Here is a 12,929-nt window from a genome sequence, read left to right on the forward strand (position 1 = left end):
TCCCTCCATAGCGTTACTGTATAATGTCCCAGCATTCCCAGCAGTGTCACCTCTCCAGTCAGCAGTTCTATCATCTTGTAGTTGAGTTCTAGGATCTTCTGGGCATTGATGTCCTCATGTATCAGGGGGTGAGGTGGGGGCCCCGTGATTGGGCTCAGGGGTCTTCCCCATCCCGCAGACACAGGGGCCTGACAGCGCTCACTAGAGGTCTTCTTCACTACTGTGTAATCCTGGTTATGGAGAGACACATTAATAAATCTCACTACAGACATTCCCAGAGTCCTCACCTCTCCAGTTCTGTCCATCTGTTATTCCCATAGATAAGAATGATGTAATGTGACGTCATCAGAATCTCTCACCTCTCCAGTAAGCCGGAAGAGGATCTCTAGGGTGAGGTGTAATATCCTCTCCGCCATCTTGTCCCGGTCCCTATCCATCCTTGCAGGGTCACTCAGGAGAATTCTCTTATATAGAAGATCTCCACTGAGAGGATCCGATATTGTAGGGACCTGAATGGGGAGAAGATGACGATGTAACATCATAAAGATCCCATGTAAGAAATCTCCGGAGCTGTTACCGGCGTCACATGATCACTACATCCAGTCATGGCCCCGTCCTGCCCCCGGTGTAACACACAGTCCATTATAGTCACATACATACCGGTATATCACATAATATCTCAGAAATAATCTAAAAAGAAAACCTAAATTAACTGACTTTGTTACATAAATATTCCATGAAAAAAGATATAAAGTTATAAAGTGATGGAAACATCCACAGACATCGGGACGGCAAAACTGGGAAGGCAGTAACAGATAATGATAGAAGCCACAGAAAATTGTAATCCCAGTAAATGTGATTGTCCCAGAAAGGCGCTACATAAATCGAGAAAACCGAGAAGGGGATATCTGTCAGGGAAGAAATAATGATACTAATAACTATAAAATGATAAACACAACAGTATAGAAGTGCGCACACAGAGCAGCCGATGTAACTGACCCTGCGGTCACATATGCACAGGGTCAGAGATATCAGGATCAACAGAAAAGAGGACGGATATGGGGGATATTAACCCCGTATACAGGAGTTACCCAGTACAGGAAATAGAGAGGGACTGGTAGGAAAAAAAAAGGGGGGGGGACAATATTGAAAAGACCACACAAAGAGAGATAATTAGCCATCAGCAATAACATACAGACAAACTGACATCATTGTGGTCTGTATGTAAAAACTGTTCCAAACGTGATCCTCAGAGCACAAAGTCAGACAGTCTGTCACATGTATACAAGATGGTTGTAGTTCCCGTTTCCCAGCCCTGATTCTTTATTTCTGGTTACAATCTGCTTTCTTGCCTCATTCCTCCTGCCTGGGTGTTTTTTTACTAAGTCTCTTCCTATCTTGCCTGTGCGCATCGCTGATATCCATGGGGCCAGCACTTTCTCTACCGCGTCTATATCCGGGCATGATGTGGCTCTCATCTCACCCTTCCTGCCCTCGTCATTGACAAGGTCGGGTTTGCCATCACGTGACCCATCCCACCTTCGATGACGCAGAACAGGGTGTGTTCGCCTTCGGAGGCTGTCCAGTGACTGCTCCATTTTCGACAATGATATATTGTGACCGAGCAGTTCTAATTGGCTCACGGGAGATTAAATAGCTCTCTCCACTTGTTTCGTGGAATCCCCTGATGAAGGCTAGCGCCGAAACGCACATTGGGGCTGAGGCCATCCAGGCATGAGGAACATATGGATAAATATTAGTCCATTACTTTTTCTCTTCATATTTGCAGCCCTTATTCACAAACTCTAGGTTTCACTCGCTATATACCACTATTACTTGGGTGTGTTATTGACATCGTTCTCCCATTATGTACTTATTTGTATACATTGTTCTTCCACCATCAGTATAATGTACTCGCTTCCCCTCCTGCTGTGTTTGCTGCTCTCTAGTGTTTCCCCTATTTTTAAAAGACTTGTCATTTATGTACTACTTCTATTGAATATATAGTACTTTTGTACCTTTTCTTTGCTGTACACAATTATTGTAGGTTATTTGTATATCTGGTGCTCCTCAGCCGCCTATTCTTTTTTTGTTACATGCTCAACTTTGGTGCTTTTAAATTAATTTAACCCATTTATTATTACTTTCTTACTATACAGGTAGTAAAGTGAGACTGGAAAAAAAGAAGGGCAAGAAATGGGTGGAACAGGAAGGATTATTGTCTTGGTTCCACCCCTCAGTGTTTCTGGGACTGAATACAGATATTTATAAAAGTCAATATTTTACTGTTACTAGAGATCAGAAACATAAGAGCCACCTTCACAGAATGCAGCCTGTGTAGCTGAAGGTGGCTCTTTTACTTAAAAACGCCCTGGGGAGACAAGTTCCCTTTAATGCAAAGGCCAGGTTTCTTTCTTTCTCAGGATGTACCAAACTGTAGATTTTGCCACTCCTAATATTGTAGCAATTTCTCGGATATTTTTTTCTGTTTTCGCAGCTTAAGGGTGGCTTGTTTCACCTGCATGGAGAGCTCCTTTAACCGCATGTTTACTTCACAGCAAAACCTTCCAAATGCTACACCACACCTCAAATCAACTCCAGGCCTTTTATCTACTTAATTGAGACTGACATAACGAAGTAATTGTCAGGTCAAAAGTGGTGCACTCTTTAGCAATTTATGTGGTGCTCAAAAAAAAAAAAAGCCAAAATATAGAGAAGGAAAACCTTCGGCACTCAACCGATATATTAGCCTATATAGGCATTTATCATTTGAAAACTCTTTCTCTCCGTATACAGACCCCCTTGAGAAAGGCATTGTTTTGCCAAAACGTTGGGAAGTTTGATGTCTGTTTTGTTTGGCTGGCTGTCTCCGTCAATAAATAAATTTTCTGAAAATATAAAAAACAAGTTGTGGACTAGTTGAGTGCCGAAGGTTTTCCTTCTCTATAACGAAGTAATTGCCCACACCTGTCCATGAAATAGCCTTGGAGTCAATTGTCCATTTACTTTTGGTCTCTTTAAAAACAGGGTGGCACATGTTAAGGAGCTGAAACTCCTAAACCCTTCTTCCAATTTTAATGTGGATACCCTCAAATGAAAGCAGAAAGTCTGAACTTCAACTGCATCTGAATTGTTTTGTATAAAATTCATTGTGTTAATGTATATAACCAAAATTAGAAAAATGTTGTCTCTGTCCAAATATATATGGACGTAACTGTACACGTGGAGCTGGCTGTACCCTAATGTGCAGAGTCCCGGTGCTCCCCCAGGACTGAGTCCTGTCCCCTCTATCACACAGTCCCTGCTCCCCCATTACCACTCACCAGTGCAGACTTCTCCCTTCAGCTCTTACATGTGGAGCCGGCTGTACCCTAATGTGCAGAGTCCCGGTGCTCCCCCAGGACTGAGTCCTGTCCCCTCTATCACACAGTCCCTGCTCCCCCATTACCACTCACCAGTGCAGACTTCTCCCCTCAGCTCTTACATGTGGAGCCGGCTGTACCCTAATGTGCAGAGTCCTGGTGCCCCCAGGACTGAGTCCTGTCCCCTCTATCACACAGTCCCTGCTCCCCCATTACCACTCACCAGTGCAGACTTCTCCCTTCAGCTCTTACATGAGTAGCCGGCTGTACCCTAATGTGCAGAGTCCCGGTGCCCCCAGGACTGAGTCCTGTCCCTTCTATCACACAGCCCCTGCTCCCCCATTACCGCTCACCAGTGCAGACTTCTCCCTTCAGCTCTTACATGTGGAGCCGGTTACATAGTTACATAGTTATTAAGGTTGAAGGAAGACTTTAAGTCCATCTAGTTCAACCCATAGCCTAACCTAACATGCCCTAACATGTTGATCCAGGGGAAGGCAAAAAAAACCCATGTGGCAAAGAGTAACTCCACCATGGGGAAAAAAATTCCTTCCCGACTCCACATACGGCAATCAGACTAGTTCCCTGGATCAACGCCTTATCAAGGAATCTAGTGTATATACCCTGTAACATTATACTTTTCCAGAAAGGTATCCAGTCCCCTCTTAAATTTAATTAATGAATCACTCATTACAACATCATACGGCAGAGAGTTCCATAGTCTCACTGCTCTTACAGTAAAGAACCCGCGTCTGTTATTATGCTTAAACCTTCTTTCCTCCAGACGTAGAGGATGCCCCCTTGTCCCTGTCTCAGGTCTATGATTAAAAAGATCATCAGAAAGGTCTTTGTACTGTCCCCTCATATTTATACATTAAAATAAGATCACCCCTTAGTCTTCGTTTTTCCAAACTAAATAGCCCCAAGTGTAATAACCTATCTTGGTATTGCAGACTCCCCAGTCCTCTAATAACCTTGGTCGCTCTTCTCTGCACCCGCTCCAGTTCAGCTATGTCTTTCTTATACACCGGAGACCAGAACTGTGCACAGTATTCTAAGTGTGGTCGAACTAGTGACTTGTATAGAGGTAAAATTATGTTCTCCTCATGAGCATCTATGCCTCTTTTAATACATCCCATTATTTTATTTGCCTTTGTAGCAGCTGCCTGACACTGGCCACTGAATATGAGTTTGTCATCCACCCATACACCCAGGTCTTTTTCATTGACGGTTTTGCCCAGAGTTTTAGAATTAAGCACATAGTTATACATCTTATTACTTCTACCCAAGTGCATGACCTTACATTTATCCCCATTAAAGCTCATTTGCCATTTATCAGCCCAAGCTTCTAGTTTACATAAATCATCCTGTAATATAAAATTGTCCTCCCCTGTATTGATTACCCTGCAGAGTTTAGTGTCATCTGCAAATATTGAAATTCTACTCTGAATGCCCCCTACAAGGTCATTAATAAATATGTTAAAAAGAAGAGGGCCCAATACTGACCCCTGTGGTACCCCACTGCTAACCGTGACCCAGTCCGAGTGTGCTCCATTAATAACCACCCTTTGTTTCCTATCCCTGAGCCAGCTCTCAACCCACTTACACATATTTTCCCCTATCCCCATTACTCTCATTTTATGTAACAACCTTTTATGTGGCACCATATCAAAAGCTTTGGAAAAGTCCATATATACTACGTCCACTGGGTTCCCTTGGTCCAGTCCGGAACTTACCTCTTCATAGAAGCTGATCAAATTAGTCTGACATGAGCGGTCCCTAGTAAACCCGTGCTGATACTGGGTCATGAGGTTATTCCTCTTCAGATACTCCAGCATAGCATCCCTTAGAATGCCCTCCAGGATTTTACCCACAGTAGAGGTTAAGCTTACTGGCCTATAATTACCGAGTTCAGTTTTTGCCCCTTTTTTGAATATTGGCACCACATTTGCTATACGCCAGTCCTGTGGTACAGACCCTGTTATTATGGACTCTTTAAAGATTAAAAATAATGGTCTATCAATGACTGTACTTAGTTCCTGCAGTACTCGGGGGTGTATCCCATCCGGGCCCGGAGATTTGTCAATTTTAGTTATTTTTAGACGCCGCTGTACTTCCTGCTGGGTTAAGCAGGTGACATTTAATGGGGAATTTTTATCACTAGTCATTTTGTCTGCCATGGGATTTTCTTTTGTAAATACTGATGAAAAAAAGTCATTTAGCATATTGGCTTTTTCCTCATCCTCATCCACCATTTCACCCAGACTATTTTTAAGGGGGCCAACACTGTCATTTTTTAGTTTCTTACTATTTATATAGTTAAAGAATATTTTGGGATTATTTTTACTCTCTCTGGCAATGAGTCTCTCTGTCTCAATCTTTGCTGCCTTGATTTGCTTTTTACAGAATTTATTTAATTTTCTGTATTTATTTAATGCCTCCTCACTACCTACTTCCTTTAATTCTCTAAATGCTTTATTTTTGTCCCTTATTGCGCCCCTTACAGCTCTATTTAGCCATATTGGTTTCCTCCTATTTCTAGTATGTTTATTCCCATACGGTATATACTGTGCACAGGTCCTATCCAGGATGCTAATAAATGTCTCCCATTTTCTTTGTGTATTTTTGTGTCTCAGGATATCGTCCCAGTTAATTGCACCAAGATCCTCTCTCATACGTTGGAAATTTGCCCTCCTGAAGTTTAGTGTCCTTGTCACCCCCCTACTACCCATCTTATTAAAGGTTACATGAAAACTTATTATTTTGTGATCACTATTCCCCAAGTGACCCCCAACCCTTATATTTGATATGCGGTCTGGCATGTTGGTTAATATTAGGTCTAGCAGTGCCCCCCTTCTTGTTGGGTCCTGAACCAACACACATTAGGTTGTACCCTAATGTGCAGAGTCCCGGTGCCCCCCAGGACAGAGTCCTGTCCCTTCTATCACACAGTCCCTGCCCCCCCATTACCGCTCACCAGTGCAGATTTCTCCCTTCAGCTCGTACATGTGAAGCCGGCTGTACCCTAATGTGCAGAGTCCCGGTGCCCCCCAGGACTGAGTCCTGTCCCCTCTATCACACAGTCCCTGCTCCCCCATTACCGCTCACCAGTGCAGACTTCTCCCTTCAGCTCTTACATGTCGCTGCTTCCTGCACAGAAAACCCTTCACTTCCTACAAGCGCCCATTTTGCTCCTCCCCATGTGAATGATCACATGACTGTGACATCATCACAGGTCCTGGTAGCAGAGCTCCAAAGGGTTACAGAATGGTAGTGACTAGATTGAAGGTGATTTTTTGAGGACCTCATTTTACCATCTCCACTGTAGATGGTTCAAAGAATCTTCTCCGATGCAGTCAGCTCAGCACTGAAGCGACTAGAATTTAGTGGTTATAGTGAGTAGATCGAACCGATCATTGAAATATTACGTTTAATATCAGGCGAACAGATTACGTTGGCCAAATTTGCAATATTTGCCAATTAATATTTACCGATCATAACCGAACGCCATTCAGGTCAATGGGAGGCAAAATCAAATACATGCACAACACCTTATAATGGCCCCAAATTCTCCCAAAACACATCAAATGAGGCACAGACACCAGGAAAGTGGCCTCAATTCACCCACAGTACAAATTGTAGCATGGCACACAGCAATCAGCCAGGCATGAGGTATCGGGGTCAGGGACAGCATTTACAGCTTTCAATTGAAAGTCATAGTAAGATGAGGTAGGTGAGGGATCGGTGTTTTGCCCCTTTGCTGGGAGCCCTGATACCACATGTAACACCTCTACCTGCTTTTATGCTGAGCCACACTCAGGTGGCACAAATATCAGTTTTCTAAACTACCACTGTAAGAAAAATTTAAGGATAGTAACACGGGTAGTTGAGTGCAAGGAAGTGGAGGCCAGACAGTCTCGGAGGCCTGCTGCTACAGAGAACATGCATGAAGGAGACCCAACCAGGATTCTACACATTTACAAAAATTAGTGCAAACACCAACAAAGTGCTATCAATTGCAATAATGTAGAATTAGTATAGTGGGAACTGACATCGCTTCTAGTACAGCCAACCCAGTAGATGGAGACTGTAAAGGGCAAGGTAGTGGAATCACTGTTCTCTATCCCTCTGAAAGCCTGGAAGAGACGTAACTAGGTGGCCTACCATATCCCTAATCGGAAAAGTGACAGCAGGCAAAAACTGCGACCCAATGCGGTACAAAGAGGTGGCACCAGGTGCTACTCTATGGCTGACCTACAAAAGGTGGCAGCTGACCCCCTACAGTGGGTAAGCTGCTATGGCCCAAAGGAGTTGTGAAAAATGCAGGCAGGCACTTTAGGGACTCTGGAACCATGGGTGCAGATGGGACCAGCTGAAGAACAGAAAACTGGAAGGTGCTTGCTCGACCGGGTGTAAGACAGATGGACACTGGCAGGTGCGATCTGGAGTGGCTGATGGACAGAAGCACGTAGACAGGTAAGAGCAGATGGGTGCAGACAGGTAAAGGCAGATGGGTACAGGGTAGACAACGAGACAAGTGGATCTGGGGAACCTGACAACTAGAAAACATGCAAGCCAAACTAACAACATTGTCAGTATTCTATTGACACATAGGGGGTAAGATGAGGAGGTGGTGTGTGTGAGTGGGAGACACTGAATGTCCTGTCTGTTAGGTACGAGGAGATCCAATAAAGGGCCAAGTCTGTGATGTCAACAGATCAGAAAGTCTGTAATAAGAGGGAATGGTCCACTGTGTCAAAGACAGATGTCAGTTCCAGGAGGAGGAGGACAAACTCGCGTCGCTTTCATTTGGTGGTTAGTAGGTCGTTGGTGACTTTACTCAGGGCAGTTTCAGTGGAATGGTGCGGTATGAAGTCAGATTGTAAGCAGTAAAAGAGGGAACAAGAGGAGAGGTCGGAGGACAGTTCAAAATGGACGTGTTGTTCCAGTAGTTTGGAGGCATAGGGAAGAAATGATATTGTTTGATAGGTAGACACAGAGGGTAGGTGAAGGGTGGGATTTTTGAGGATGGGTGTGAACGAGATATGTTTCAATCAGGATGGAAGACACCAATTGTTAGTGACAGGCTGAAGAGGTGGGATAGACTTGTGATGAAGACTGTGCTAAAGTTTGGAGCGAGGTGGGACGTTATTGTGTCAAGTTCACAGGTGGTGAGTCAAAATATTCAGCTGAGATGAGAGGGAGGGGGAACTGGTGGACGCAGGAAAGAATTGAAAGTACCAAATAGCTGTTTAGGGTTGTGAGACAGGTATGATTTGAGGGATCAAAACAAAATAGTCAACTTTTTTTTTCCATCTTTAGTTTTATAATTTATAACAACATTGTGTATTTTTGTTACTATATATTCCTGTATGGTATCTTTTTTGCGCCATATCTTCACAACTATATTAAAACAAATTATGGAATTGAATATTTAGCTATATGTCCAATAGTGCTCGCTTCTTTTGATATTAGGGCTCTAAAAGCTTGATATAAATTTCATATAGCCTGTATTTCCCCTGAATTAAGCAATAGTGTCACCTGGTGGTCGAGTTACTAATTACAGGGATTACTTCTGCGTTTTTTGCACATTTGTTGCACCTTATCATATGAGTAATTTGATATTAAGACTTTTAGTGGAAATTTTGTATGTTTATATTGAAGTAAAGTTTTTTCAGTGGCTGTATAATCAATATGACGGATATGTTATAAAGGCACCTCCGTTTTCCAGTTACCTGTGTACCTGTTCATTTTAAAATATTTTCGTAAGAATTAATAAAAACGTGTTATTTTATTAAATTTATGTAGTCACTTCTATTCATTTTTTGCACCCATATTTGATGGTAAATGCAAAAAATAAGGTGGTATGATGATTTGAGGGATGAGTAGTGGGTTTGTTTTGCTGCAGTCAGAATTTTCACAGCATGTTTACAACTTCTGTTACTGGACTTGCAACTCTGCTCTCTTTCTTTGGCAGCCGTACAATGGTACATTTTGTAAATGAGGGCCAGAAAGAACATGTTCTCCAGTAGATGGCAAGCGCAGCATCAAGTGGCCTCTGCTCCTCTTCCTCCACCTTAACATCACACACGGTCAGGGCTGCCACTAGGAATTTCAGGGCCCCATACTGTCAAAATTTTGGGGCCCCTTGAGATAGTTCCTCCACCCTCTCTTGGAAAAGCTCCACTTCTGGTGAATATCAGTCTGCACTTGGATCGTGGTGCATGGACCGGTCTCCTGACCTGAACTCAGCAGCCTCACAGCATGTATGATGATGCTGGTCAGGAGATCGGCGCCCAGTCCATGCACTGCTGTGTAATTACAATGCCATAATAATAATAATAAAGATGTTTCCCGATCATACATACCCACTTGCATCAATAATTCCCCACTACACTTCCAAACCCCAACCAAAACTTATAGGCTACTGCATGATCCTGAGCTGCTGCCTGATGTTATAATTGGGCATTGGTTTTACAGCAGGTCAGGATCATCCAGTAGCTTATACATTCCACTAGCCTCCCCCTGGGTCCTGTTGGATGCGGCCCCAGTCCCCACTAGCCTCCCCCTGGGTCCTGATGGATGCGGCCCCCAGTCCCCACTAGCCTTCCCTCATCAGCCACACGATACCAGTACAGACACAGCCACGGTGAGGCACCTGAAGCCTCTTTTCACCAGAGAGACTCAACCTGCTCGCCGCCACACCCTGCTTGCCTGCCCTCCGCCCGTCACCTCCGCCTGCTCTGCCCTCCACCTCCCTCCTGCTCGTTCGTCATCCGCCCCCAGTCAGAAGAAGAGAACGGCAGAAGCGACGACCTCCAAGACCACCCAACCTGAAACAGCGAGAAGGGGTTATACCACAGTGCCCACCGGATGGGGTCACACAGGGGAGAATGAGATACAGCTAAGCACACGGGAGAGGATTAGATACATAGCTCAGCAGACAGTATCACAGGACAGGATTAGATACATGGGTCAGCAGGCAGTATCACACAGGATAGGATTAGATACACGGCTCAGCAGGTGGTATCATATGGGAAAGGATGAGATACAGCTCAGCAGTCAGTATCACACAGGATAGGATTAGATACAGCTCAGCAGACGGGATCACACAGGATAACATAAGATAAACGGCTCAGTAGTCAGTATCACACAGCATAAGATTAGATACATGGCTCAGCAGTCAGTATCCCACAGGCTAGGATTAGATACATGGCTAAGCAGACAGTATCACAGGATAGGTTTAGATACACAGATCAGAAGATGGTATCACAGGATAGGATTAGATAAATGGCTCAGCAGACAGTATCACACAGGATAGGATTAGATACACGGCTCAGTAGTCAGTATCACAGAGTATAAGATTAGATACATGGCTCAGCAGTCAGTATCCCACAGGATAGGATTAGATACACGGCTCAGCAGACGGTATCACACAGGATAGGATTAGATACACGGCTCAGTAGTCAGTATCACACAGTATAAGATTAGATACATGGCTCAGCAGTCAGTATCCCACAGGATAGGATTAGATACAAGGCTCAAAAGACAGTATCACAGGATAGGTTTAGATACGCAGATCAGAAGATGGTATCACAGGATAGGATTAGATAAATGGCTCAGCAGACAGTATCACACAGGATAGGATTAGATACACGGCTCAGCAGACGGTATCACACAGGATAGGATTAGATACACGGCTCAGCAGACGGTATCACACAGGATAGGATTAGATACACGGCTCAGCAGACGGTAACACACAGGATAGGATTAGATACACAGCTCAGCAGACAGTATCACACAGGATAGGATTAGATACAACTCAGCAGACAGAAACACACAGTATAGCATTAGATACATGGCTCAGCAGACAGTAACACATAGGATTAGATACACAGCTCAGAAGACAGTATCACACAGAATAAAATTGGATACACGGCTCAGCAGACAGCATCACACAGGAGAGGATTAGATACAACTCAGCAGATGGGATCACAGGAGAGACTGACCCTGCTAGTCTGACATCTGCAGTCCGCCCCTACATGACACACCGCATGCTGCTCTCTCTGCTCCGGAATGAGGAAGTGGAGCAGCAGGAACGTCAGGCAGGACCATGATGCACCAGGGCAGGCTGCAGCTTTTAAAGGTACAGTGTAATTTTCCGTTCGCCGGATGCATTAACAACACTGTAGGTGTATCTTTAAAACACCAGAGTGCTGTTATGCATCCGGCGTTCTGAAGCCTTGAACAAAATGTCCAGGGGCCCAATGAGAAGCAGAGAGGGGAGCCCGAGCTGCCAGCGTGTTTGGGCCCCCCTTTTTGCTCCTCATCACTGGGCCCCATACAGTAGTAAGGGCAGTAATGCCCTGATGGCGGCCCTGTACACGGTACAGTCCTCAGTGGTGGCACCCCAATTACCATTTTTTTCCCCCCACATCACTAGTCTCCAAGTGCCCAACTGACTGTTGAGAACCACAGATGGCCGAGTCTGCAGATCTCTTCATACATTGTATGCCATGGGCATAGGAAGTGTACTCTAAAGATTCTCAGAGTCAAGAGGAGGAAATTATCTGCATCGGTGGCCAAATCTCGTTGGGTGAAGGTTATCCATTTGTGATGAGACTCATGTGATGAGATATTTGAGGCACCTGCAGACTGTACTGTCCTGTCAAGGCACTAAGAGGAGGATGGTGACTCTCAGGGCGAGGAGTGGGAGAACGGAGGATGACGATGAGGTAGTAGATTACACTTGGTGTAAACCCAGAGGCATGCAGCTGAATAGCTTAACAGAGGAGGAGGAGGAAGACAAGGAGGTTACGTAGACACAGTTATGCAACCACGACAAACAATATATCCTGAGGCCCAACTCTGGCAGTGGACAGCAGCATTCGCAGTTCTGCAGTTGTCTAGCTTGTGTCTTTTTTCAGACCAGCAAAAATCTAAAAAATCCTGTTATCTGTCAACTTTTTTAAAATCAACCTAGTAGAGTAAAAAACGAAATAATTTCAGTACTACATGCATCACCTGTCACCTGTCACGGGGGTACTGGGTAGACTACAGCTGATTACCCGGGCCCCTGCAATATCCCTCAAACTAGGGAAACCCTGTCTGTCCCTCTCCTAGAGTTTACACTGAAGGTGTGCATGTCTGGGCCGTCAGGCCTGACCCTGAGTCCTGTTTCACTACTAAGCTGAAACCCTCCACCCGCCACCCAGTGATAAGACCTCTCACCAACCCCTACAGAAAGCACAGACAGGACAAACTAAAAAATGCACCACGCCGCAGACACACAGGAAAACACTATAATGTGCACAGGGCAAAACAATACAAATATAGGATGGAGAAATATAACGAAGGATAATACACCACCAGATACGATATTTCCTCTCCTAGACCACCACTCCAGACCGAGATCACCAGGCACAAGACACAAGCTATAATCGGCGACGCCCAAAGCCCAGCAAAACTATTTAAAGGCAATGGGCGTGACTAAGCCTCCAACCCGAGTACCAGCCAGATTAACCCCGGACAATCTGGATCAATCTAGCCGGCGCCACTGAGCATATA

General features: G+C 44.7%; 1 protein-coding gene across 2 annotated transcripts in view; it reads right to left on the reverse strand.

The window, feature by feature from the left end:
* Nucleotides 1–11,426, reverse strand: part of LOC143767242 (uncharacterized) — a 50,783-nt gene extending 39,357 nt beyond the window's left edge. Inside the window, exons 1-3 of one of the 2 annotated variants that reach the window (XM_077255435.1) lie at nt 11,372–11,426; nt 360–509; nt 51–230 (exon numbers count right to left, since the gene is read on the reverse strand). In XM_077255435.1, coding sequence (XP_077111550.1) covers nt 51–230; nt 360–437 — 258 coding nt within the window. In that variant the 5' untranslated portion in view covers nt 438–509; nt 11,372–11,426. The remainder of the gene's footprint in view (nt 1–50; nt 231–359; nt 510–11,371) is intronic. The other variant, XM_077255434.1, reaches the window with a different exon arrangement.
* Nucleotides 11,427–12,929: the final 1,503 nt, after the last annotated feature.

The sequence above is a fragment of the Ranitomeya variabilis genome, chromosome 4, assembly GCF_051348905.1.
Source record: "Ranitomeya variabilis isolate aRanVar5 chromosome 4, aRanVar5.hap1, whole genome shotgun sequence".
NCBI classification, from domain to species: Eukaryota; Metazoa; Chordata; class Amphibia; order Anura; family Dendrobatidae; genus Ranitomeya; species Ranitomeya variabilis.